The sequence below is a fragment of the Chiroxiphia lanceolata genome, chromosome 13 (assembly GCF_009829145.1).
Source record: "Chiroxiphia lanceolata isolate bChiLan1 chromosome 13, bChiLan1.pri, whole genome shotgun sequence".
NCBI lineage: Eukaryota > Metazoa > Chordata > Aves > Passeriformes > Pipridae > Chiroxiphia > Chiroxiphia lanceolata.
In genome coordinates, this window is record NC_045649.1 from 9,992,084 (window position 1) to 10,019,311 (window position 27,228).

A 27,228-nucleotide genomic window follows, 5' to 3' on the forward strand; every position below is an offset into this window, starting at 1 on the left:
TCTTTTACAGTCAGTTCCTCAACTTTCAATAAAGTTCAAAGTTTTAAAATAGTTCTTCCTTTTAATTTTTATGCATCTAAGAAGAGCTCAGTGCTATTGAAACATTGTTTAGAATTTCATGAAGGTTTAACACCAGGTGTCTTCTTCCCACTCAGTAGTTTCTTTCTCTACAATTCTATCAGCAACCACAATTATTTGGATAAAAACAAATAACTTTTTTTTTTCTTGTTTGTTAGATTAGTCCAAGGTTCACTGCCTTTCACGTCTCATTTTATTTGGCTGTGTTTTTAATAAGGAAGTGTGTTTGCATTGCAGAGGACTCTCTCACAGAGAACAGCCAGCAGTAAGCCAGTTGTGTCTCCCCCAGGTACACGAGGGAGGCAGGAGTGCGGGCTCTGGATCGGAAGCTGGGAGCCATTTGCAGGGCAGTGGCAGTGAAAGTGGCAGAGGGACAGCACAAAGAGGCAAAGCCAGATCGTGCTGAAGTGGGGGAAGGAGAAGGTGTGTATCTTTTGCATGATTTATTAAAAAGGGAACTTCTAATGTAGTCACTAGGAAGCTAATTTACCAACTTTTCCTCCTTTTTTGTGCTTCTTTAAGGGCTGTTTTCAAAAGCCTTGAGGATAGTGTGACATTATTATTGTGCATGGTTCAAGTAGGGCTGAATTGTGACTCGGGGCATAATTTCAGCCTGCCAAGTTGGTAATTGAGAAATACAATGGATCTGTTTGATATCTTAGGGATGCAGTTATGATTTGTGTATATTTTTGCTTTTTTATGCAAATCTTCCACTTATTTTCTTGAATAAAAAACTAAGTTAAACTCAGTTATTTTATTTAAAGAGGTTCTTTAACTGTGCTGTGCATGCTCTACTGGCTCAGAACTCAATCCCATTATTTTGTACTCTGAAATAATTGTCTGCTTGAAGAGCTTTGAAATTAGGAAGGTTTAGAGGCTCTTTTTATGTGCCTTTTAGGACTGCACTTATTTGAACCCTTGGAGCTTTGGTAACTTTTCAACATCAGTAAGTCTGTTGTTGTTTCCCACGTATACAGTGTTTTATCATTCCCAGTCATCCAACAGACTGAATGAAAACTAAACATAAAATTCTCAAACAGTACAAATACCCAGGTCACTGCTCCACCAGAAAAGGCAGAGCCCTTTCTCGTGTTGAGGTAGAAGGGGGGAAGGGAGAAGTCAGGCCCATAATCCAGTTCATGTGCAACACACAGCTGGTGACTGCTCCATTTTTCATCCCCACTCGAGTGTTCTCTTTAATAAATGAACATCCACACTGTGTCTGGTGAGAGATACCATGGAGAGTGTAGATGGTGGTGCTTTTGTTCAGCCAGTTGCTGGTGGAGGATGTCACTGTGCACAGCAGTTTTCTGTTGGAGCTTCAGAGTGTTCATTGAGCACTGGGTGTCTGCAGGAGCCCTCAGCGTAAGGTAAAATGTGAAACATGAAAGGACAAAATCCAAACCTGAAGTTGGACTTCTAAAATGTGGGTAGCCCTTAGTCTAATAAAACCTAGCAAGCAGGGTGTGGAGTGCTTCATTTGTTTTTTAAGGACTGAAATGAGTTCAGGTGACACTTTCAGACAAGAAGTCCTTCCAGTCTGTTGGGGAACAGTTGTGTGTCAGAGGATCCTGGAAGGCCAAAACTGCAGAGTGGCTGATTACTTTTGCTCCAGGATATTCACAAACTTTGAATACTAAACAGGACCCTCCCTCGTGGTGGGATGTTGTGAAATACTTTCCAATTATTTGATGTGGAAAAAACCTATAGGTTCCAACATCTGTACAGCTGGAAGAATTCTGGTCTGGATTAGAGGAGGACAAATAAGGAGACTCATTATCTGTTCCTTTCAGAAAAGGCAGTGTACAGGTCTGAATGGTGCCCACCCCTTTTAGAGAGTAAATCCCAGGGGAGGAAATATAATCAATATTTGTACAAGCAGTGGTATTAGGGGTATTAGAGGGGTATTTGAAGAAGAGTTTTACCCACAGTAAAAACTTCAGTAATCTCTCTCTGAAAATCTGTTTCTTGATGGTCTGTCAGCTTTACCTTGTCTTTTTTTCCTAGCTCAGTATTTCCCTTCTGAAAATTGAATCTTCTTTTACCTTGTTGGGTTTTCTGAGGTCATCACAGTGTCTGTGGAAGCTGTAATACCAAAAGATTGATTTTTGGCCGTGTTTGGTTAAGTGGATTCAGCTCAGTTTTCTCTGAATGTTTGGCTTAATAACAGTGAACTCTCACAGTAGCAGTGGCTCTGAATGTGTGAACGATCCTGCAGTTTAAATAATTTCACCTACATTAAAAGAAGAGCTTTTAAGATGTATTTATTAATGCTTTCCATTTATATTATGTGCACCTTCTCTCCTCTGTGATGGACTGTTCTGAAGACAAACACTGAGTTTGTCGATGCTTCTGGGATACCTGGACTTGCTCTTGAATCTGAACACTGAGCCCTTGTGCTGTGGTGGCCAGGCTTGCAAGCACCATCAGGGTCTTTGCTACTTCACTTTTTTGATAGCAATTCTGACAAGTCATGTTTTTAAAGTATTTCTTTGTATTGAAGGGCAACTGTGTCTAAAATGTGCTTCAAAGGTTTAATGCAATTGCTGAATAAAAAGAAATGTCATTCTGCTCTTCAAGCCTTCTGATAAAATAAATGAAAGGTAGGTTCAGAGCACAACTCATGGTACTGTAAGAAGAAACACTTCATTATTAAGGCAAATAACAAAAAGGAACTGTATTAGACATCTCAATCCGGCAAGAGAGGTATTTACCATGTTAAAATTAGCACTGTACTTGCAACTTAGGTATTTACACTCTTAAAATTATACACTGTTAAAATTAGTACTGGACTTGCAACTTACTGAGGCTAAATGAAAATAGCAATCTAAGTGCTTCAGAAGAGGGCAAAATGTTAGTGCTTTTGGTTGACAAAGAGTTTGGAGTAAGCCCAGAAGAAATGAGCTGTGAAGAGTTGCCTTTGTACTTCTGGTGTGGAAACTGTTGGTAAGAAAAAGCTGGTATTTAATAAAAGGGAGTCCAAGGGACAGGTGACTCTATCATTTAACTGTGGTGTATTATGAAGACTTGTATAGAATGGTGCAGTCTGCAAAGTGTGTTTTGTTCTGTACTAATAACGTGCTTATACCCTGCTGTATTTTTAACAGACTGTGTCACTTGCTGGGAGTATATGACAGTAGGATCCTTTTTAAAAATATTTTTGTTTAGTTTTCATTCTTTCTGTTGGAAACAACCAAGTATTCAAAACAAAGCTTGTAAGTATCTCCAAATACTTGCAAGTAGATGCAAATAGTGGGATTTGTAGCCTAAATTTATTTTTTTGGCATTTTTTTCTCCTGTTGATTAGCAGACGTTTGTGCGGTTGTGCGTCTTGAGGCTGAATTTTTATTTCGTATAATGAATGACTCTGGAAGAATAGTTAATCAAGTTGTTGTCTCTTAATAGCTTCATTTAGAAGTATTTCTTGAATTTTTTTTCCTCTGTCTCTAGAAGAAGACCTGTAATTCATTTTTGCTTTACACATTTGTCAGTTACTGATGTAGGATTGAGACTACAGTTAGTGCATTGATATGTCCTGAGTTGGGACTAGGAGAGGGCAAGCTCCAGCCTTGCCTCGCTTGCTAAAGCATAATTTGTGTCTGGTTCATAGCATATCCAAATAGTAACATGGTGGCTGTTGTGCTTATTTAGCTGAGTGCCTTGTGGCTTGTGGGTTGGAGTAAAAGTTAAAAGGCATTAGGTAGGAGAATCACAAAATTCCCGTCATCATACTGATTGTCAGATTATTAACTCCAAGAGGAGCACCTGTTTGCAAAGCTTTGTAAAGATCAGGCTTTTGACATTGATAGCAGGCTCTAAAAATGAAGGGTACCTGCCATAGCAGAGCTGATGCTGGGAGATGCTCTGTCAAGCTGTGTTTAGCACTTCCCAAAAATGCATGACTGAAGCACAGGGGCAGCTTTGTCTTGCCTTCCTGCTCCTTTGACTCCTGAGCTTTGCGAAGTTGGCAAGTGGGGCAGTGTTGGTTTGCGTCAGTCCTTGGGTTTGTACATGAACTTCAGCAAAGGCAAAGGGAGTCATTTTTCAGCCTCTCCAGGGAGTCATCCTTGTGTACAGTAACACCATCTGATATTTCACTGCAACACTATCTAAGATTTATGAGACACTGCTCGAGTCTTTTGACAGTAGACGAAATTCTAGTAGTCACAAAAATATGTGAAACTCTCCTTCCTATTTTAGTGCAACTGCCTTGAGAATACAGTGCAGCAACTGTGCACTAAGGCATCATATCAGGATAGTGCACTAAGGCATCATATCAGGATACAGCAGTTGAAACCTGGAGTGAAAAATTATTTCTCTAATTCAGACCTGAAAGGAAATTTAGGACAGGTAATATTTAATAACTAAAAGTGGTTAAATGAGGATTCTATTTATGTTGAAACTAAGGCTTTGAAAATACTTAATTATTTCCATAACCCAGTAATAACAGTGCAGTTTGTTCTACTCCTTATGGATGAAACAACATTGCATTGAATTTAAATGCAAGTTCAACTCAAGTAGTCAATGTGAGCTGACACGTGAAGTGTCCTCCATCTCTCAACTTGGGCATGGTGCATTTAATCATAAACCACTGTGCATTGTGAGAGGGATTTGCTTGTTTTTAGTGTGTGTGAGGGCCCTAATACAGCTCTGCTGACACCACTGCTCTTGCAAAAAGTGACCTGTTGTATGTTCTAACCAAACCTCAGCCCTTTAAGCCACACAGGATCTCCTGTAGCACTGAGAAAGTAGGGTATGAAATCTGGTGAGCATCAATCCCACGGTGGTGGAGCTGCAGGTACTGCAGTCTGAGCCCAGCTCTGCTGGCCTTACTAAGCTCTGCAGGCTGCAATATGAGGCTCTTTCTAAAGACTGCTTGGACTGACTTTCCTGTTGCAGGCAAAAGGGCATAAATGTTATGAAAAGTTTGGGTTTATGTACAAACAATTCTTTTCCCATGTTTTCCATGTTAATTTATCTAAGCATTCCTGCATGAACACCCCAAATTCAAGTGCTTCAAGTAAACGTTGTTGTTCGAGATCACAATTGTTGGAATGCAATTATTGCATGAAAAGAGACCTTTTCTGATCCTGTTGGGAAAAATACACAGAGCATTAAATTTAGGTGTATAAGTAAGTTTTAGAGGATTAGGGTCCCAGGAAGGTGCTCTCTTCCTAAAGAAAATCTGGTGGGAGTAAGGCTTCCCAAAAATATGGTGAACAAGGTTTAAGTTGGACATTGGAATGTTGCTTTTAGGACGCAGTTTCATGTTATGCCTGGCTTTGAATATGAGCCATTGTCAGCAAGAGCAATCCTATGCTTTCCTACCTAAGTGCAGTTTTGGGGAGTTGGTTAGTTTGGAGGGGCTGAAAAAATCCTGGGTCTGTAGGTTGTGTGCTGAAGCATCTGCTGATAGGTCAGATGAGAAAGAAAGAACATGTTATTTTCCCTTTAGTTGCCCTCAAGCTTGAAACCTTTTCTGTCATTCTGATGTTCTTTCTCATTCCTCTTCATAGCGATTCAGCAAATCAGAATGTGTTACCTTAAAAACTGCTCTAAAATGTTAGACTGTTATTATAATTGTTCTCTCTTGGTCAGTAAGTATGGCTAGAAATCTTTGGGTTTGAGACTTATGTGTTGCTGGTGCTTAATTTAATTATATTTTATGACAAGATGAGAAATTGCTACATGTGAAGGAGGTTTTAGACTCTTGCATTCTCTCGTTTCCATTATACCTGTAGCAGTCTTAAATTTTTAAGTCTTTGTGCCATGGAATTCCTAATAGTTCACTGTATGTTTTCTTAGGAGTCCATTTTCTTACAAATCCAGTATTTACATGCGAGATTTTGTTTTATTTTGGAACTTGCAAAGGCAGATTCCTGAGGGACATTGTTGTGATCTTTGAGTAGCTGCAGATTCTGCTTGGAAAATTTGACAATAATTCTCTTTATTTGGTTGGTTGTTTTGTGAACATTTTTTTTGTTACTTTGGGAAAACTCTATGTTGGTTTGTTACTGTTTATTTTTAGTTTTTACAATTTTTAGATGTTGAAACAGCACCATACTGCTTTTGCTTAAGCAGTCATGTAATAGCAGATCAGCAGGTGGTTCCTCTAGTGCAGTTTAGAGCTGTGTTTAAGGGCACTTCTTTGACTTTTTAGCTTATTTTTCCAACTTACTTCAAAATGTGAGATGATTAAGCTTGTTCTGTTTCTGGAAACTCGAATTTAGCTGTCTTGGTTTAGATAAATGTGTCATTTAACTTGTACTGTGGTTTATGGCTGTGTGTAGGTAGGGAACATGCATTTGTCATTGTTAATGGAAATCCTAATTGCTTGTGTCTTTATGGATTCTTCACGGTCAGCACTTGGTCAAAGATGATAAAACAAGATGGTTTTTTCCTTCAAAGAAAATATTAGTGTTTGTAGTTATATTTTGGGACATCACTGTATGCTTTTATATAAAAGTAGATAATGTCAGAGTTCAGGTTAATATTTTTAATAAAATTTTTGAGTTTCTTATTGTTACAGATTATAAAATGGGATCTACTAATTGGATTAGATAAACTCAGAGTTTCTGATTCTTTTATAGGGCAGGTGGCCTCAAATTCCCTACTGGTTTGTTTATGGGAACTCTGTCTCTTCAGCTGCATATGCAGAGTTAGGTGAAACAAGAACAGTTGTGTTTGTTAGACAGTAAAATCTTGGTATAGAACAAAACCAGCTGTTTTTAAACTTAATTTTATTGTGAAATATGAACTGTATATCAGATCACTCAGGTTTCAAAGATCTGTGGTGTTGAAATGGCAGTCTGAGTTGCAAGAATAGCATGCAGGGTTATGTTTCCTAGACTTGTTAGTATTTATGTCTATGATTTTATTATGTACAAAAATAGTGGTTTAACAAAAATATAGAGACATGCTGGAACAACAGGAGAGCCATCTGACTAAGGCAGTGTTTACAGTAAAGGAGTGGGATTTATGCACAGAGCAACGAGTTATCCAATGGAAAGATTAGTGGATGTTGGATAATAACTCTTACATTTGAGTCCTGAATGAGGGCTGAGTTGCTGCTGTTCTGGTAATAGTGATGTCAAATGTTTTCCTTCATACTGTATTAAGGCATTAGTGAGAATTGCACTGCTACAGAATTAGCTGTAAAAAGGCCTTCATAAATCAGGATTAATAACAGGATAGTTTGTATCTTGTGAAAGGAGGCATTCTGGTTCATCCATTCTGAGACTTACTTTTGCAGCATGGAACACCTCTTCATGTTATAGTAAATAGATCAGATCAGTGTTTTGTGGTTTTCTGTAGCTGTTTAAACTCTGGGATCTTCAATTATTGTGCATGCATTAATGTGTAAAGGAAGATGGTTTATTCCTTTGAAGAAGGAAGAAACCAAAATTTTCTTTTCAAACTGAAATTTAAGAGAATTCAAAGAAAGGAAGCAACCCATATTTGGGTAACTTCCCAAAATATGATGCAGGAGTCTGGAAGCTTGGTATATATTTCTGTGTAATACAGACTGTGCTTTAAATATGTATTAGGCCTGTGTGTTTGGGGTGGGAAGAAATATCTTCACAATGTGCAGGATGCTTTTCTCAGTGGCAGGGAGGCTCTGCTGTGAAACTGCCACAGAACCTTAGAAACATCTGGATTATCCAAATATTTTTCATCTCTCTGTGTTTCACTAAAATATTGCTTTGGGCTCTCGGGAAAATGGTAATGAGCCTTTTGCATCTGGATCAAATTCCTTGGGGAAATGACTCCCTGCTTGCATTCTCCCTCTGTGTCCAGTAAGTGCACAGTGTGCACCTCCTGAGTTCTTGAGCTCAGTCATGCAAACAACAGGCTGTGCAGGCTGGGTCTGAGACCAGGCTGGTGTGAGACTTTGATATTTACTCGGTTCCCACTGCAGTTCACTTTTGTACAGAAAACACATTTGTAGAGAAAACAGAAATTTTAAGGCAGTTTTGCTAAGAAAACAATTGTATAAGTAGGAAATACAATTGTACTATAAATGAAGGAAGGGAAGAGCCCACTTCTGAAGCCATAACTATTGCTTTAATTATGTGGTCCCTTCTAGATGACACTTGAGTCTATTGCATTCAGAAGTCTCCAGCTACATATTTATAAGGGGTTTATACCCTTCCTGAAGAGTATATCATACCTGGAGGTGTTTCTTAAAAAAAACACCTTTGAGGAATATTTTACTGCTACTGGTTATAGGTCAGGATACCTTAGGAGTATCTCATCCAACAAAGCCAAGACCAGAGCCCTGTGTAAGTATAGTATTTCAAGACAAAAGCCACAGATGAAGCTGTTACACTGAAATGGTTTGAGGTTTCTCCACTGAACATGGGCTGTATGTGCTGTGTTCTGAACTGGCTGTTGAAGCAACAGGAGGTGGCAGTTCTGTGAGTTAAGCAGCCTGGTTGAGTGGAAGGTGTCCCTGCCTATGGGGGCTTGGACTGGATGATCTTTAAAGGCCCCTTCCCACCCAAACCACGCTATGATTGAGTAAAGCCATAGAAGTCGTAAGAGACAAAACGCACCGTGAGAGGTGTAATGTCAGAATATGTGCTGTGCAGGCTGTGCTGAAGGTGGGCACTGCTGTGTTGGGGCAGTGATTCCCTTACAGCCTGGAAGGAGGTGGCACACTGGGGCTGGATGAGTCGTAGGCTCCTGGGGGAGCTGGTTTCTGTGTGGTCTACACATGGCAGCTTCTTCTGTTGAGGGTGTGTGTGAGAGGAGTGGGATGTGGAGGGAAGAAGGAGAGTCTCAGAGCAGTAAGTTAAGCTGTCCTTGTTGGACACTGTGAAAGGAAATGTTCCTGGATGTCATGCAGATGGGCCGGTGGTAAATAGTGGAAAAGTAATGTAAATCTGGACCGAATGCTCCTGCTTTACATGGCAGAACTTAATTCTGAGTGTCAAACAGTAAGCATTTGAATCCTTGCTGAAAGAGAGCATAGAGAGCACAGTTGTAAATGTCTGTAGAAAGAACACAGTAGTTACTGAACTTTGAGCATTTCCACATTCAGCTCTGTATTCTGTATTACATGACATTGCTCCTTCTGGAAGAAATTCTTCTGAAGGTGGTGAGGCCCTGGCACTGGTTGCCCTGAGATGCTGTGGCTGCCCCGGCCCTGGGAGTGTTCAAGGCTAACAACCTGGTGTGGGGGACGGTGCCCCTGCCCATGGCAGGGGTTTGGAATTAGATGATCTTTAATGTTCCTTGCAGCCCAAACCATTCTGATTGTATGAATTACTGTTTCTATGCAGAAATCTGATGAAAAGTGCAGAGTCCTAAATGAACTTTAATGTGTTTTGCAATTTGAATTAGTTTAAAATGTATTTAAGCAGATGAGTTGCATCTCTGTCAGTGTTCTAGATTTAATATTTTTGTTGATGAACAGTTAGAACATATTTAGGCTTAATAATTAAATGTGATGCCATATTACTGTAACAAGATTTTGGTGAAAGATGGTTTAAGCACATTTTAATGAATTTTCTGAGCATTTCTTTGAATATTTTATTTTTCTCTGTCATGATTTTTTAAAATTCCTCTGTCTAGAAACGCTGTTACAAATCCTAAATCAGATTTTCTTCTCTTAGATTGCAAAGAGCATGTCACAGAAGATGCAAAACCAGAATCCATCAGTGACACAGCTGACCTGGCTCTGCCACCTGAAATGCCGATTTTAATTGATTTCCATGCTTTAAAAGATATCCTGGGGCCACCCATGTATGAAATGGAGGTAACATCCTCATTTGTTTCTGCTTGACTATTGTTTCTGGCTGGTTTGACTAGTTGTGTATTTTATTGCTATTGACTGAGTTTATACAATATTAACTTCTTTAAAATGTGTCAGTAACAGAACTGTTTTTCTTTGTGTTCCAGTGAGTGTTTTCACCTAAAGAAGTTTTTGTTTTCTTTTAACTCATGGTACATAAATAACCTAATGCCATGACTTTCTGTTAGCAAAGATGCCTGGAGCTATTCTGTGCTTAAGAATGTGGTGGTGTTTTTTCAGTTTATAACAAGTTTGCTTTTGTTTGGGGGATGTTTGGTGGTCTTGGGAAAGAAGCCAAAAGTAGAACCCAGGAATCCTGTCTCTGCAGCAGCTGTGCTAAGGACTGTCCCACATACCTCCTTAAAGCCAGTCAGCATTTTTGGGTATTAAAGCCACTTCAGTTTGCACCAGAAGTTCTCAGACATTCTTTAGGTTAATGCCACTCTTAGCTATTAAAATGTTTTATGATCAGTCAGGCACCTCCAACTCTGTTCCTCAGTAGGCATATTTCAGAATTTTTTCTCTCCCCCATCTGTGCATTCCTCCATTTTATGGAAATGCCATCAGGTAAAGGAATTTGTTAGTTTGGGATTCTCTTTTCACCATTTCCATTGCAGTTATTCTCTGCCTTAGTTCAGGCCCAGGTGAAGTGACTGAGTGTCAGTGGTGTGACAGGAAACTTGTTCTGATGAAACACTGAATTTTTCTGTCTTTATTGTGGAGAAAAGGTCGGTAAAGCAGTAAGTTATGGAGAAAATAGAGCAGAAGGGAAAACTTCCATAAGAGACAAACTTCTGAGAACTTTCCTCTTAGAATTCTTTTCTCTTAGATCAGAGGCCCAGACTCCAATGGGATTTGGAGAACAAGAAGGGGACAAGATGTGCAGGGGAAAACAAGTGCTTGTTAAGGAATGAGTCAGTTTTTAGAACTGAACTGAGGTTTTGGGATACGAAGGTTTTATCATGGAAGAGATTCTTAAGGAAGAGACAGAAATGAGGAAACTTTGCAAATGAGTTGTAAACCCAGCTCCTGTCTCTGGCAGGCCTTTCAGCCTGGCTGCTGGTGGTTTTTCTGGGGTGTAAGTCTGCAGAGTGTGTTTCCTCTCCATGTTTGGCCTTAAAGCTTCACCTTTGACCTGCATTTTGCCATTTCTCAGTAGCTGAAACAAAGCCACTGTGTGAGTACCTGGATGACACTGAGCAAATAGAACTGAAAACATGACATGACTTAATTGATCTGTTGTCCTTCAGGGAATACCCCAACACAAGGGATTAATCTTTCACCTTTTCAGTGCTTTGCTTGTCTGTTTTCTGCACGGCTCTCCCAGCAGAAAGACATGACAGAATATTCAGCTCATACTTGTAGGATTAATTCATTTATCACAAACAAATAATCTTATATGTCGCCCTACAGAACAAATGTTGGAATAAATCACATAGTGAGGCTTTGAAAGAATAATCTTGACAGTTTAAAGTGTAAAAGATTTAATGAAATGTTTCAGCACTGCACGCTTTTGGGGGAAAGGATTTATAACACATCCAGTGTGTTTATAATGAACTATTTATATTTTTGGCTTGGATTTTATCTTTTTTTTTTTTTTTTTTTAGCTCAGGTAACAAAACATTACTGGCACCACAGGAAGGCCCATCAGGATTAGTTTATATCCTCATAATGGGAGTGAAGTTGAAGGGACAGAAGCTGTAGGTCAGTGAAATTGCCTGTTCTAGGAAAAGAAAGTGCAGATGCCATAAAATAATGGCTCTGTTTCGTGGGACGTGCACACTTCTAATTAAGGAACAAAGGAGGTTCTTTTAGAAGCAAAACCTGGACAAAGGGCAGGTTTAGATGGGCATTTTTATCAAAGATCTATCAGTCTTGTGGTGGTATTTCTGGGAAACCCTCCTCCCTCAAAGGGCAGCTGCTGTTAATGTGCTTTGCCAGCAGTGATTTGCCAGGAAATGAATCAGAAGAGGAGACTGGAAAAAGGTTGATACAGTCAGGTTGGGAGAACCTGTGGAAGGATAACAAAGATGCTCAAGGCCAGCAAGTAACTGAACTGGTTCTCATCATGCCATTGTGAATCAATGATTAAATAACTTTTTGTCCATTACACTGACTTACAAAGCAACTCCACAACTGCAGACGTCTCTTGTCCTTTATCTTGGAACAACTGTAAATGTTTTAAAATAAATGACTGTGCTAAATGTTAAGGCTTTAGTTCTGCAGTGTCCAGGCAGCTAAAATGTATCTGATGGTATGTTTAGATTACAGCTACATCACAGCTGAGTTGGTCTCATCTACGAAAATTTTCAAAACCCAAGACTTAAAGTCAGTAACATCATCTTCGTCATCTGACAGATGTGACTAGTCATCAGCTGATTCTGGAGGTCATTTTTAATTGAAGTTGTTTAAAAAGTGTGAGAAAGGATTTCTTCTAATATAAATTCATCTGGCTTTTGGTGACAAGAAAAGATTCAGAAGTGCCAGGAGTGACTGAGTCTTGTGGAGCTCACTGTAACACTCCCTAGGTGTTTAATGAAATATAACATACTTTCATCTCTGTATTGTGTGGCTGTGTGTCTGTGTGTGTGTTTGGGGATTTTCAGAGATCTTTTCTGCAGACAGATATCAAACTGCCAGGGCATTTTCCATATGTTTGCCTGTCAGCAGGCCTCAGGTAAGGCTCAGCTGAGGAGGTCACGGTAGGGGTAGTCCAGTCTCTACTAGGACAGCAGGAGAGGTTGCTTGGCCTCTGAAGCTGCCACTTGAAAGGTCATTAACACCTACTACACATCTAGTTTCTCTTACCAGATCTCAAATTACTTGTGAATGTAGGGGGACAAGGATACAGGAGGGAGGTGTCCTTAGAACCATTTGTTTTTTGAACTGTTGTCACATTTGCTGTATTCTGCCCCTGAACTTTCAAACAGTGGAGTCAGTCTGTAAGCTGTTTCTAATTGATACACAGAGTCCAGTCCAAAAAAACTGAAAGAAAAACCCCAAACCAACAAACCTTGTTCATGGCTGCTTTGGGGTGGGAGAGGGTTTAAACAGCAGCTGATTTTGTTCATTACATCTGAAATGTTTGAAACCACAGTGGGCTGCCAAAATATGTGATTGTCTCAAGTGCAAAGGAGAATGCCCCAGTCTTGTTGGATTTCAGTGTGAGCAGGATGAACTGACTTTGTTAACCTGAGTTACTAAGATAATCAGAGTAAATAGCTCCAACTAATAAAATTCAGGGAATGAATATAGAAACTAATGTTAGTGAAAATGCTTGATGAACTATTTTGATACCATAGAAGTGAAACAGTATTATGTAAAATTTTAAATGCTAGAAAAAACCACAGCCATTTTAGCTAAATTTGCTAATAAAGGCAAATGGCATGATGTTGTTCCAAATGCAGAGATAACCAAGAGCCACAGGAGAAGGGTTGTGTGGCTTCCTTTGCTTTAGCACGATACAAGTGTAGTTACTGACTCCCCTGGCTGTCAGCTGGATCCAGGGCTGTCTCACTGGCCTCTGCTCCTTGGCTCTCCTGTCTCTTGTGTGGGGCAGAGCTTGCTTAACTGCTTGTAATTCCTAATGGGAGTCTTGTCAGATTTGCCATCCTCTTTCTTACCTGTCCTGCAGCACATTCATTTCCCGTTATTCACAGTTGTTTATAAATGTTTGCAGTGAACAACATCAGTGTGTTTGTCTGAGTTCAGGCAGTGCCAACCACCTTAAACACTGGAGACCAAAACTGTCTTTTTCACATGAGTAACAACCAGGGCAAATATACCTCTAGCAGATGGGTTAAGTCACATAAACATTCAATCAGGATTGACTAAATACTTGAAGTCCCTTGAAGGGAAAGATTCTTGTGCTTTTGGGGGCAGGGAAGGTTCCAAGAACGATACACCCAGATGTTTGCCATTGCCTTAAGCTAAGCTGCCACATACAGCTCCAGTCCTGTAATTAGTGTTTACACATATCCAGAATTACTGCTGCATTAAATGGTAAAATAAGAGATCAGACACTTGCCTTAACTTTTGTCTTTTAATGGGTACAGCAACTATCGAATTGTTTTTGCAGTAGATTTTTTTATGACTGTTTCCTAAACCGTTTCCTGTGTTTTCTTTCCCTCAGGTGTCCGAACGCCTGAGCCAGCCAGGAGTAGCCATAGGCTTGGCTTGGACTCCCCTGGGAGGGGAGATCATGTTTGTGGAAGCGAGTCGCATGGATGGGGAGGGGCAGCTCACCCTGACCGGGCAGCTCGGGGACGTCATGAAGGAGTCGGCTCATCTGGCCATCAGCTGGCTGAGGAGCAACGCCAAGAGATACCAGCTCACCAACGGTGTGTGGGGCTCTGTGCCACAGCACTGCAGGGCTGCAGGGCAAGGATTAATACTGCAGGGAAATTCAGGGTCCTAAAACTTGGTGGTGGTTAGAAATTCAGCAGATTGTAGCATTGCTGAGTAACGGGGGAAGTTACTTGTACTCACTGTGGAAACCTATTAAGTGGTGCCATAACAGAGAAAGTTTTCCAGCCATCAGTGCTACAGTGAAGGTGAAATCAGCTCCAGAGTTCCTTTGTGTAGTTCTTTCCTGGTTCCTGTGAAGGGGGTGTTGGTGGCACACAGGTCAGTGTGGGCAGAACAGGAGTTGTCACTGCAGGCTCTCCCACCATGGCCAGTCTCTCCCTGCAACAGCCTGGCAGGCTGGGACAGCCTCAGTGCCAAGGTGCTTCTCCTCAGTGGTGCCAGACTCTGCCTCTTACTCATTTTTACACTTGAGCTTTCCAGCAGTACTTTCATGATGTACACAGATAGGGAAGTCTGTAGTTTTTATCTAAAATGAAGACACAGATTCTGTTAAAAGTATGGTTTTGCAGTCTAAGTTTTAATATTTTGAGAATGTTGGGTTTGTATGGTAGCTGTTGAACTGCAGTGCAATAGGACTCTAGACAAGAACATTTTAACTCATTTTTGTTTGAACCTCCCAGGAGCTGTGGAAATGTGCTTTCTAGCATCATCTGCTGAATAGGCAAACAGTTGTCCAGTATTTGTCATTATGTCTGGAAGCTTAGATAGGTTAAAAACCAAAATGGAATTAATGTATGAAATGCTGTAGGCATTACCTGTGGGTTCCTGTGGAGTGCTGATTCTGTGGTATATTCTCTGAAAATTGACATTTATGGTTTGGGACATAAAATTTCTATGTATCTACATTAATCCCTACTCTGAATTTGCCAACACATGCAAATGCTGAGCTTACTGGTTAATGTGTTACAGTTTTCTTCTAGGAATCTGGATACAGGAAAGCTCATTGGGTTCTCTTTTTGTTGTTTTTTTTTCTGGGGTGTCTGCAACGTTGTGTTGTTTTTTTCAGCCTACTGTTAAAAAAATAGTGCCAAGGCTTTTAATTCTTGGTGGGCTTTCAGAATAAAGACTGGGAACAAAATGGGTTTAGATTTTTAACATTGAAACGGTTCTTTTTTTTCCTTAAGCTTCTGGAAGTTTTGATCTCCTTGACAACACTGACATCCATCTGCACTTCCCAGCTGGAGCTGTCACAAAAGATGGACCATCTGCTGGTGTTACCATAGTAACCTGTCTTGCTTCACTCTTCAGTGGGCGGCTGGTGTGCTCAGATGTAGCCATGACAGGAGAAATTACACTGAGAGGCCTTGTTCTTCCAGTAAGCATCATTTGAGAAAAGAGCTAAGTTGTATTAATTCTCCCTATTCTGGATATAAAATCTGTTTATAGGCACTTAGAAAAGCAGGGTCTTGCTGGATCATTCCTTAGCAGCAATCCAGTCTCCTCTGGTGCAGTTGGGAGGCTGATGGAAGCCAGCCTGCTGCAGTACTGTCCCACTCCTCCCTCTGCTTTGCTTTTCAAGATAACGCCAGCCTTGATGTGGTTTTTGTGGAAAACACATTAAAATGTCTAGTTAGAAAGGAGACCTAGAAATCTTAAAATTCAAGATGGGTCCAAAATGGGTATTGCAATTTCTAAACATGCTCCCTCAAACTATCAGTACAGAACTATCTTTGGTTTCTTTGAAAAGTTGTTCCTTAAATCTCGCACAGTAACTGTGTGTAAGTTACTCTTGAAACCATCCTCCATACACCTATTTTTAGATTTTTCTTAAATGTTGTTCCTTGTGTACAGCTCAGCCAAAAGGTGTTTCCATAAAACTTTTTATGGAAAATAAAGCATGAGGGCAAAGGAAAGTTTTCAAACAAATACAGTTGAAAGTGTCAGTGGAGCCTGGTGCAAGTGATTAAGCAAATATAGGAGTTATCATCCCATACCAAATGATGGAGAGGAGGAGGAGGATGAAGTAGGAAAACAGAGGCAGCATTTTGTGTCCTGCAGAGGAGAGTAAAGCAGGGGTGCCAGGGGGAGGTAGCAGAGGAGGAGGATCTCTGGAGTTTGTTCTGAGGACAGTGAGCTTGACAGGACGGGCTGTGGTTCAGGGTTCTCCTGGGCCCTGCATTAACTGGTGAAAGGTGCCCGAGCTCCCCAGAGTGTCTTCACCAGGGAGTGACCACACTTTGCCTGCTGTTAAAGGTGGGTGCAAAGATCAGGTACCTGTAAATGTTAAACCAGATTTACCTTCTTCCTGAACGTTGTCTGGGATCTTGCCGTTGTCAGTCACTGAATTCCTCCGAGCAGCTGCCCCTGCTGCTGCCCCAGGTGTGTGCTGGGTATGCAGCACCTCCAGAGCAGTGGCATCACCCTGGGGATTATGGCCCCTCCTACCTTGCCTGTATTACAGCCCTTTGTGCTATAATACAAGGCTTTGCTCTCCTGTAAAGTATTGTAGAATTACAAGTTTCTTCTGTAAGATGGTCTTTAATTAGGATTAGAAGAGAGTTCAGGGGAAGAAGCTACAGCTGCGATTCGAAGCAAAAACTAATTTAACCCCCCTTTTTACATCTCATTACCAACTCAGCCAGGTGGCTCAATGGAGCAGTGCCTGTTGTTGTAGCACAAAGCATCTCTCTAGTCTTGGAGCATAGGTTTGCATTTCGGTGCATTTTCTGTTGTACAACTCAAGTTATTTGTGTGATAGTGCTTCCTTAGGACTTTTTTCCCTCTAAATCTAACACTGCCTTTTTCTGAAAAGCCTGCTGTTCTAATGCAGGATTTAAGCACACCATATAAAAATGGAGTGAAGGCCACCTTGGTTAAAAAAATTCCTGAAAAGTAATGACTTTTCCACTATTGGTACTCTTCTACCTGCACTCCTAGATTAATTTTTCCCTTGTTATTAACTGTTACAGAAAGAATACTACAGCATATTAACATATTTCCCTCATTAAGCACATAATGAGTTACAAATGTGGCTGCATTTTTAATTGCTTTCTTAACTTACTGGGGGAGGCAGAACCTTTCATCAAAATTTAACTCCTGATGTGATGTTACAATAATTCCAGTACCAGATGAGCGTCACTGTTTTTATATATATATATATTTTTTATATATGTTTTTGCTTCTTCTCCTTACTAGGTTGGGGGAATTAAAGACAAAGTCCTGGCAGCACACCGAGCTGGCCTGAAGAGAATTATCATTCCTCAGAGGAACGAGAAGGATCTGGAGGAGATCGCGGTGCACGTGCGGCAGGACCTGACGTTCGTGTTGGCCACCTGCCTCGACCAGGTCCTGAACGCCGCCTTCGAGGGGGGCTTTGCAGTGAAGCCCAGAGTGGAGCATTTGAACAGTAAACTTTAAGCAGCCAGGCTGAGATTCCTGCTGTATCAGATTCCATGGCTTGTGATCTCTTCCAGCTCCCTACATGTGTCAGGTGTAATTAGCAGTTAAACTGGACTGTAAATGCAATCAAAAGGAAAATGTCGCTGCAGCAGTTCACAAACTGAAACCACGTTTTAAGGGCTTTCACTGCTTTTTATCAGCAAAGAATCTTGAAAAAAATACTCATTTCCTGATAAGAGTCAAGCATGACAAAATTGAAGCTGTTGAGAAAGAATTCCTTGGCAGATCTGGAATGTGTGTATGGACGTGGCAGCAGCTGGTCCCATCCTCAGAGAGGTCACACCCTCAAAGAGAGAATAATGTGCAATTCTGGGAGAGCTGTATTTGCAAGAAAGGCAGCACGAGAGGCTCATAGATGGGCTTGTGACAAAAAGCAAAACTGATTTAGCAGGAGAGTTTACTTATTTAGAGAATAATATTTGTAATAATAACAATAATGTGCTAAGGAGCAGTAGCATCGGGAAAAATAAGGGTTTTGAAATCTAAAAAACATGCTTAAGGGATTTGAACAGAAGCACTATGGTCTAAACTAAGTTAGTAAGTTCTTTCAGCACTTGGTTCTAGTTTGTAGCAAGGTCACTGCAGACATCATTTTTCAAACCCCAACACAGGAAGCAATTCCAGAACTGAAATGTAGGAATTGCTGTGTAAGAAGGGCAGTAACACACAGGAGTTCATGTGTCCTTCCAGCAGCACGGGGGGCAGAGCAAACCTGAAGCCCTGATAAAAAACCTGGTAACATTTTGGAGGGACAGAGTACGAGTCCTTTATTCTTACTGATACAAACAGACTTGATTCTGGGCTGCCTGTGTTTGGAGGTGAGCCTGTGGAAATTAAATCCACTTAAACAATGCTGAGAAAATACTGAATCATTAAAGTGCATTCAGTACTGCACACTGTGAATAATTTATGGTTCAAGAAGTCTGTCAGTCTCCCCTCTCAGTTGATAGCTTTGTCTCTTCTCTTGAACCTCAGGGAAAACTACACTTCAGTGTGTGAGCTGGGCCTTTGGCATTGTTTATACCAGTCAACCCCTGAGCAAACCTCCCATGTTGTTACATTCTCCTCTTGTTCACTGGTTCTGAAACAAGCTCCAGTGTGCTCAGGAAACACAAACTGTACCAGTGACAACAGCCTGTTCTAGAAGCAGCCTATAAATCAAAAGAGTTTGCTTTGCTTTCGTTTCCATAGATAACAAAAGCTGATTTATCTGGAACATAATATCACTGATAGTAATATTCAGTGGAAATTTCTGCACCTCTTTACAGAAGATTTCACAGAAGACTTAATCTAATAAAATGATAAAAATAAAAACCCCTTTTGTGTCACTGTTTTAAGAGCTCTACTCTTAAGTCAGTCACTAGACCATGGGCAACACACAGAGTCTCAGACCCTGTTCTGCCTTACAAGAAACTTGCAGGCACGCAGATAAACAACACCCTGGGTAAAACCCCAGGCCAGTATGGTCACGAGTGTGCTGCTGCTTTGCTTCTGATCAAACCAGGAGGGAAAGATCCTTAACTAAACTGAACCCAGCTCCAATAACAATCCTGCACTGTTGGCACTGGTGGCAGCACAGACATGCACAGAATTCCAGCACAGTCTGTTTCTACATGTGGAAAACAAACCTGCATTTTTTTTAAAAATAGTAAGGACTATAAAAAAAGAAGTTTCCACCACTGCAAAACAGGGAGTTGGTCCCCAGAAAAGTTAAGCAATGACTTTCTGCCTGACACACCACTCCCATATTAAGTCTTGTCCACATGGACTTCACCTAAAGAGGGGGTGGGTCTATGGCCACTCTGAAGAGAAGGCCAGGCACTTACTGCCTGTTTGCTGTTCCTGCTGGCAGAGCTCACACCGGTTTTATTTTGTTGATTTTTTTTTTTAAACAAAACTTCTGCATTACCCCCTGTATCAGACACTACAGACACTCTGGAAGGTGGTAAGAATAACCCTCCATGCAGCAGCAAAGCACTTCTGAAGTAATTTCAATGCACTGGGGATTCTGCTTTGCAGCTGACAGTTAAATGGACCTGATATTAAACGTGGCCCTCAGAAGAATACCCTGAAATAGCCAAAGCTTATCAGAGGAGAAAAAAAAAAAAGCAGTGATAGCTCCTTTCCTCTGTCCACACTATGAATTGCTACAGAGAGTAAGTATCCCACTAGTGCATTCCTGCTTTAGTCACAGTAGCTTTGGAAAGATTCTGGATAAAACAACAGGACAGGCAGCAATACAAAACTGTTCACCTGCTTTAATTTTAAAGCACTACTGCAAACAAGAACTAGCAGGAACTGTCACAACAGAACCCGAATATTTACATCCACATTTGTCAAACATTTTAAGGCTTTCTTTTTAAAGGGCAATGAAAACCACAGAGGTAGTGCAAGCAGACAAATGCAAGGTCTACTGCATTTCATCTTTTAGAGACAAATCTGAATACGCTTTCCCAATACAGCAAAGTAAAACAGCACTTTCTAAAATAAATAGCTAATGTTAAGACAATGCCAGGCTTTAATACACCATTTATTTTAGATAAGGTAGTAAACTGTACAGATTTCTAGTATGTTTTCTTTTTTTCATATATAACAGTGTAGTTGACTTACCAGATCCTCACACTCTTTAGAGGAGATCCACTGAATTAGGCTCCTGATACTTTTGAGGATCTGGGCCTAAGTGTAATTTCTGTAATCATTCCATCTGATGATGGACATTGAGCATTTTATACAGATTTATTTTTAAACACCACATGGTACTATTTTACATTACAGTAAGTCAGCATACAGTAGTTATGCTATAGCATTTGTCATCTGTAAGACATGAACCAACCTGTCTGACCACACCAGTCAGCTCCTGGAGCTCATTGCAAATGCCATTCTTGAAGTCCCCTTCAGAAGTACAGTCTTGACCTTCGGGCCATCCCAGCCTAGATAAACTCACTGCAGATCAGCACAACAAGGTTCTCAGTCACAGTTCTCCTGGGGACACAACCCAAGCTGAACCCCTCCAGACACAGTGCCCAGCCCTACACACCTGTGCCTGCAGAGCCCCGGCCTCTCCCAGGGCACGTGTCAGGCTGGAGGGAACACTCGGGTTCTCCCCTGCCTTCCCTAACAAAAGCAGAGCTGGAGGCAGCTCAGCTGCCAGGAGGACATCAGTCCAGCCAGCCAGGCACCAGGGGACCTGTGGCCTCCTCTAAAAGGTCTGAAGTATTTAGCCAAAAGTCTGTCAAAGACCAGAAGACAAAACAGAGGTAAATGGGACAAGCTTATTTAGGTGAGAATAATTACTGAATTTAGAAAACTGCAAACAGTTGTATATTCAAAAGAAGAAAAAAAAAGCTAGATTGCAGGACTTTTGGAAGCACTTATCTACTGTCACAAGGTACCAGTACATCTTTTAAATTACATCTGTGCACAGGTCAAACAGCCTAAGTATCAAATTTTAAGAGTGAAACTTTTACTACATGAAGCCAACTATTTCTGTAGTACTTTAATAATCCAACCCAATGGATTTTATGTTCCTTACCTGTGGAACTACTTACCTCTTCATGCATCAAAATAATAACGAGTTGTCTTAACAGATCAACTTCTCATAAGAAAGTTAAGACAGTGCACAGTAAATAAACCATATTTTAATGTGTTACAAAAGTATCCATAGCCAGACTACCTCCCCACGGGACGTCTGCTAGACTAGGTTTGACAAAGATTTCTTTCCAACAGCTTGAGATGAAGCAGCTTTTCCCCTTTTCTGTCTGTCTCTGTTCTGTAACACAAATGCCACACAGAGCCATGGTTAAGGTTTTCACCTACAGGCAGTCTGCAAAAAGCCCAACATCCTTCCAGAGCCTTTAGGGCTGGTGAAACACCTGCAAGAGATTCATCTGTGCTGTCATGTGCATCATGTCACCAGAATGATATACAAAAGTCACTTCCAGACAGTTGCTTTAGTAACAACCAAAAGACACGAAAACAAGAAACTGAGCAAGAGCATCAATGTGTCAAACTTTGAGCTAAAGCAAAAAGCAGAAGCTGGCTGTGTTTTCTTTAATTTGCCAGGTATTCTTTTAATGACAAATATAAAAAGACTGAAAACATCTCACTGCCTGCCTTTTTTTTTTTTAAACAAATGGTCTGCTTTTATAATTACAAATACTGTGTAATACAATACCTTCTTTGTATTGCAAACCAACAAATACAAGGATGCAATCAAGTTTCTAAGCATCTCTAAATTTGAAATGTGAATTATTTTTTTTTAATTCGGAAAATTCTTAATAATTGTTGATTTTTGTTAGAAGATAACTCAAAGTACAACAACATCTAGGCCTGTTTTTAAAGGAGCTGTCTTTCCTGACACATCTTTGAACATAAGCACTCCTTTCGAGTTCAGTACATTCACAAATAGCTCAATTAAGAACAGTATCACCAATGAATTGACTACTGGAAAGAGACAAAATTTACCAAACATACAGAAATATAAGTTTTACCATAGCAATTATGCATATCAAAAGATGACACCTGTAATTAATTTTAAAAAGATACAAAAAAGAGAAAAACCTGAATTACAGAAAAGAAAGTCATATTTATTTAATGAAAAACTAGAAGTTAATAAAAATTAGCAAATACACAAAAAATATACACAAACAGCAGCAATACTATGTAGTGACTTACAAAGAGGGGGTGGGAGGAGGAAGGGAAGCAGCGGCCAGAGACCAGACCGCTCAACATGGCTTGTCAGTCAAAGGGGGAGGAAAAAAACACAAACAAAAACACGAAACAGTATCCTTTTCAACAGTACAATCAATCTACAAACAAGTTTTTAGAATTATTTTACAACATTTCCTGTAGAATCAATTCTTAATACAAAAGATGCCCATTTTGGGTGTATATATATTTTCAGTGGTTTACTGTTGACTTATTTTAAATATATTAGTTACTACATGCAACTGCTTCCTGTAATTTAACAGCCTTTCCTTTTATTTACCTTCATTTATGTCTACCCTCCATCTACCAAATATTTTGTCTGACAGTCAAAGATGGTTACCCTAGTTTCTGCTAAATTAAATGCAACGGTTTAAACACTGGCCTGAAGAGGTTTGATTGCCGTCTCAGCACATGGATATAGTTACGTTGATGCCTAAATTGCCGTTTTCTGCAAAGAGCTGTGCAATGCTGGTGTCAAAGACTAGGCAGTCACTATTCATAATGGCTGTTGCAATTCCCTCATGGATGGACCGAGGAGTTGCTTCCCAAGTCAATCGCCGCCTATGCCCGTTTAGCTCGAGTCGATAAGCAAAGTTTTCTGCTTGCTTGCGTGTTCCTATCAGCTGTACAATTGCAAAGAACTGCTGGTGACCATCATATTTCTCCTGTTTCTCCAACACTAACATGAAATGGAAGCCAAAACAAGACTGCATCATAACCCAGTCAACAGCACCAGGAAGATTAATGTCCGTAGCCAGGAACACTATATCTTCTCCCTGCAGTGTTGTAATTGACTTGTGTTGATGCATCAGGTGTGGCATCACAGCATCCAGGGAGCCTTGCCATTTACATGAAGCACCGGGACACGGACAGGAATAAGGCCTAAACTCACACAGCTCCTCGTGGTCTGCTTTTTCCGTGTGTGGCAAAGTTATCTCGCATCCGGAAGAGGCGTATTTACATGGGAAGAGTACAGAGTTGGCAACTTTCTCCATAGCCAGGTTACGGATGGAGCCCAGCGGGCCTCGGCAGGTCGGACAGCACGTAAGTTTGGGGCGACAGTTGCTACAAACCAGGTGGCCACTCTGACACTGCAGGATCGGTGGCAGCACATAGTCAAAGCACACGGGACACTCAAAGAGACTGGCCAAGTCATTGTTGGAAGCTGTGGTGCCCGTCAGCGCGGGCACCCGCTGCGATGGCGTGCACTTGGAGGTACCCGTGGGGAGTGCTGTGGCAGTCTGACGGCTCATGTCTGCAACAGAAGAGAGAAAAGAATTAATATCTAACCACCTTGTATTTCCCTCTGCACACAGAATTTCTTCACTTACAAAGAAGCTTCAAGAGAAAAGACAGAAATAAAAGCAAAAAAACCCCCACGTAACACAAGCTGTATTACATGAGTATGTTACGTGCAAAAGATCAGTTGTGCACACTTGATGCAGACACTTGCATGACATGGAAATTTAACAAGTGAAGAAGTTCTACTAAGTGCTCTGCAGTGGAATTTATCTATTGAAAGCTGAAAGGGAGATAAGTAAAGATATGCTAAAAATAAATTTGTTGTTGTTGGTTTGCTTTTTTTAATACTGCATTTATGAAATGCTTCACCCAGATCACTTGTGTGTAACAACTCGGAGCACTATGGAACGATTCTAAGGCTGGATTTTAAGCTGTTGTGTATGACAAACTGGTCATCTTTAATGAAAAAAAAATTATTTTCTGGACATGACCTTCTCAGTAATCATATTTACTGTACAACTGTTTTTTAAAAAAGTTGAAAAACACTAGCAGGGAAAACACAGCTCAGACAGTTGCTACCCTGCCTTTTTCCCAGGATAGGACAGTGACTCTTCGTTTTCAATACTCTGTTACTGGGCCCACATCTTGTAAAGCACATCCACTGCTTCAGATTCCTGAACTAAACCACTTGTGAGGATACCAGAAAAGAAAAACAAAGCAATTATTTTCTTGAATTTACCAAGTAAGACAAGAAATAAAAAAGATTAAATCTGAGAGTTAATTTTACCATGTAAGTAACTCAAACATTTGCAGTCCCTTGAAAAGGCCCTGTTAACGAAGTCTTACATTCAGTGGAGCTCCCACTGAAGTTTTTCTTTCCGCTGTCCCCACACAAAGGTGACAAAGGTCTGACAGCTGTCTGACCAAACAGCCTGCTTGAGCTTTCCTACAGATGTGGTACAAGTACCATATTTGTTAACATGTTATGGATGCTACATTTTTTGCAACCCCTAACTCTCCTCCTCCTTGTGCAAGAGGAATTACTAGTGCTACCCGAGAAAATAAACGCAGTTCTGAAAAAATAAACATTACCTTTGTAGGTTAAGGACAGTTAGGCAAAACACTACTCAAAGTTGGCCTCTGTTCCACAGTACAATTCTCAGCCACCCTAAGTGCCTCTCTGCAAGTACATTAGCTCTGTATCTGTCACGTACGTATAAAGCTCTCAAAATAAACCTCATCTTTAATCTCCTTGCTATTTGACATGGGAATATTAGGCAATAGGCAAGCTTCCCATATTTAGCATCATTTCATCCACAAACTTACTCATACTTGGACCAGATAACTCAGAGCAGCATACTCTGCATGCTTTTGCAAGACACGCACTGTTCATGGCACAAAGGAGGGGAACTAAGAGATTCCAACTTGCAAAATGACTTATTCCTTGACATTCAAAAGTAATCATAGACAGGCAATTCCAAATTCCTCTACAGAAGCACTTCTCCTTAGTCCAGAGCTAGAAAAACATGAGTGTCTAAGATTGGATACTCAGTCACTGATTTTATGAGTCTCACAAGCCCAGTAACAGCATCTTCTCAACTCTTCAAATTCTATTGCTTCATCTCAGGTTTGGTGGTCTAGAAATACCCAATTACCATCTTCAGGAAAAAAAATCCATGCAGTGGTTTTCAGTGCTGGACCTGAACTGATACTGCAGAGATATGACAAGAATATTTGTGTCTTTTGGCCACATTTTCCTACTGTGAGGCATTCCAGCTGAGATGAAAAAGTTTAGGATGTCTGTGACAAATCAAGAATGTGTTCTGGGGAAGTGATGCTGCCCCAGTGAGGGGATTTGAACAGCGAGGTCTCTGGCAGCTGACAGTGCTGCTGCTTCCCCAGCACCCGCGGGTGGGAGCTCGTGACCCTGCACTGCTCTGGAACAAACGGGCAGGAGTGACTGGAGTGACTGTACATGGGGAACCAACTCAGATCCTGCTGTTCGCTTGGGAATCACAGCCATAGTCACATGTAAAATCCTGGAAGCGCTTCCCTTCCAGTATCGTAACACACACATTTCAGAAGGCTGTGTGTGCTGGATCTTGCCTGACCCTGTATGTCCTGATCCAGGGATCCCCAGCAGCCCGCAGATAACACTGGTGAAAACCACTGCGTCAGACCAGTTCCCTGGGCAGTCTGACGAGCTGGGTGAGCTCGGCTGTCTTTAATTACACCTCTCAGAGCCCATGCAACAGTTAAATTAAGCAACCTACAAACTCTGTGAAAGACCTTACGCACAGACGCACTTCCCACTTGAGCCTTCTAAGCTCTGGAAGCACTGGAGAACAGGACTGTGTGTTATCAGTGTGACCAGCCTTCACACACACCTTCCACAACCGAGCACCTCACACAAGCAGGGAATGAAAATGAGCAGGAACACGTGAACCAGACCACTGAGATGATTAGCATGCAAGGAAGAAGCTGGATAAAGCTATTAACTGTAATTTACCAAGCCTAAACCTGCCCAAAGCCTGCATTTTCATCACTCTTGTTAACACAAAGATGAATAATATATAATAACAGAAAAGTCAGAGAAGATAATTTTTTATGGCTATGTTAAGAACTACAAGTCAATCACAAGTAAGACTTCTAACAGCGTAATACATTTAAGCCACCAAACTATGAAAACCATACAAACCAAGCAACTTGTTTACAAACCAAGGAAAAACAACTGCAGAACTGGAAACAAAATTTAAAGATATTTTTAGTTACGAACCCCTTACTCCCTACATGCAGTATTTGCTATTACGTTATCTGTATTTGCACACACTGGGAATAAGTCTCTAAGCAACAGTGATAAACTAAGGCATACTAGGTGTCATTTTCAAGACTATTAGTTCCTTTAACTCAAATTACCCAAAAGATTGCACATATTCGAAAAAATCCAACCACGACTAAAATGGGGAAAATGTATTTTAAGATTTCCTAATTGTAAAGCAAGAAGAATTATCCTTCATGACATCAGAACCCACCGACCTGTTGATAAAAAAGTATTCTCGCCAGTGTTGTGCGGAAGGTGACATGCACAGGCTACCGAGACCTCCCGAGGGACGCGACCTCACAGCTCCTAAACCCCAGCTTTTAATGCTGCGATAACGCAATGTAACGTCGGTACCTTTCCCCTTGCAGGCTTTACTCCCCGGCAGACACGCAGACCAGACGCCCTTCCAGGAACACGGCCCGCCGGAGGCGGCTCTGCCCCTCATGTGGCGCGGCGGAGCTCATGGCGTGTGGGGGCAGCACAGCCGCGATGGGGGCGCGGGCCCGGCCGGGACCCCGCCGAACGCTCCTGGGCCCCGGCGGGCCCCGCGCCGCGCACGGCAGTCACCGCCCCGGGCCCCGCCGGCCCCATCTACGGCCCGGCCCCGCTGCGGCCGCTCCGGCCCCGGCGCCAAAATGGTTCCCCGAGCTTCCCCCGGCACCGCCGGGCCGCGCCCGCCCCGCCCGGGCTGTGCCTGCCGGGGGAGGGCCCGGCCCAGCCCCGCCCCGGCCCCGCCAACTGGGACCTGGACCCGCCCCGGCCCAGCCCACAGGGAGCCGGCCCAGCCCACAGGGAGCCGGCCCAGCCCACAGGGAGC

General features: G+C 41.4%; 2 protein-coding genes across 7 annotated transcripts in view; one reads left to right on the forward strand and one right to left on the reverse strand.

The window, feature by feature from the left end:
- The window catches only part of LONP2 (lon peptidase 2, peroxisomal), a 36,744-nt gene extending 17,789 nt beyond the window's left edge, over positions 1-18,955 (forward strand). Inside the window, exons 11-15 of one of the 2 annotated variants that reach the window (XM_032700747.1) lie at positions 368-501; positions 9,696-9,838; positions 14,007-14,214; positions 15,367-15,557; positions 17,378-18,955. In XM_032700747.1, the coding sequence (XP_032556638.1) occupies positions 368-501; positions 9,696-9,838; positions 14,007-14,214; positions 15,367-15,557; positions 17,378-17,599 (898 nt within the window). In that variant the 3' untranslated portion in view covers positions 17,600-18,955. Of the gene's footprint in view, positions 1-367; positions 502-9,695; positions 9,839-14,006; positions 14,255-15,366; positions 15,558-17,377 lie in introns of those variants that run through there. The other variant, XM_032700748.1, reaches the window with a different exon arrangement.
- A 1,197-nt stretch (positions 18,956-20,152) lies between these two features.
- SIAH1 (siah E3 ubiquitin protein ligase 1) overlaps positions 20,153-27,228 on the reverse strand; it is a 67,274-nt gene continuing 60,198 nt past the window's right edge. For 2 of the 5 annotated variants that reach the window (XM_032700753.1, XM_032700751.1), the window contains exon 2: positions 20,153-23,603. In XM_032700753.1, the coding sequence (XP_032556644.1) occupies positions 22,753-23,601 (849 nt within the window). In that variant the 5' untranslated portion in view covers positions 23,602-23,603 and the 3' untranslated portion in view covers positions 20,153-22,752. Of the gene's footprint in view, positions 23,604-25,879; positions 26,578-26,626; positions 26,745-26,765; positions 26,945-27,228 lie in introns of those variants that run through there. The other 3 variants (XM_032700750.1, XM_032700752.1, XM_032700754.1) reach the window with 3 other exon arrangements.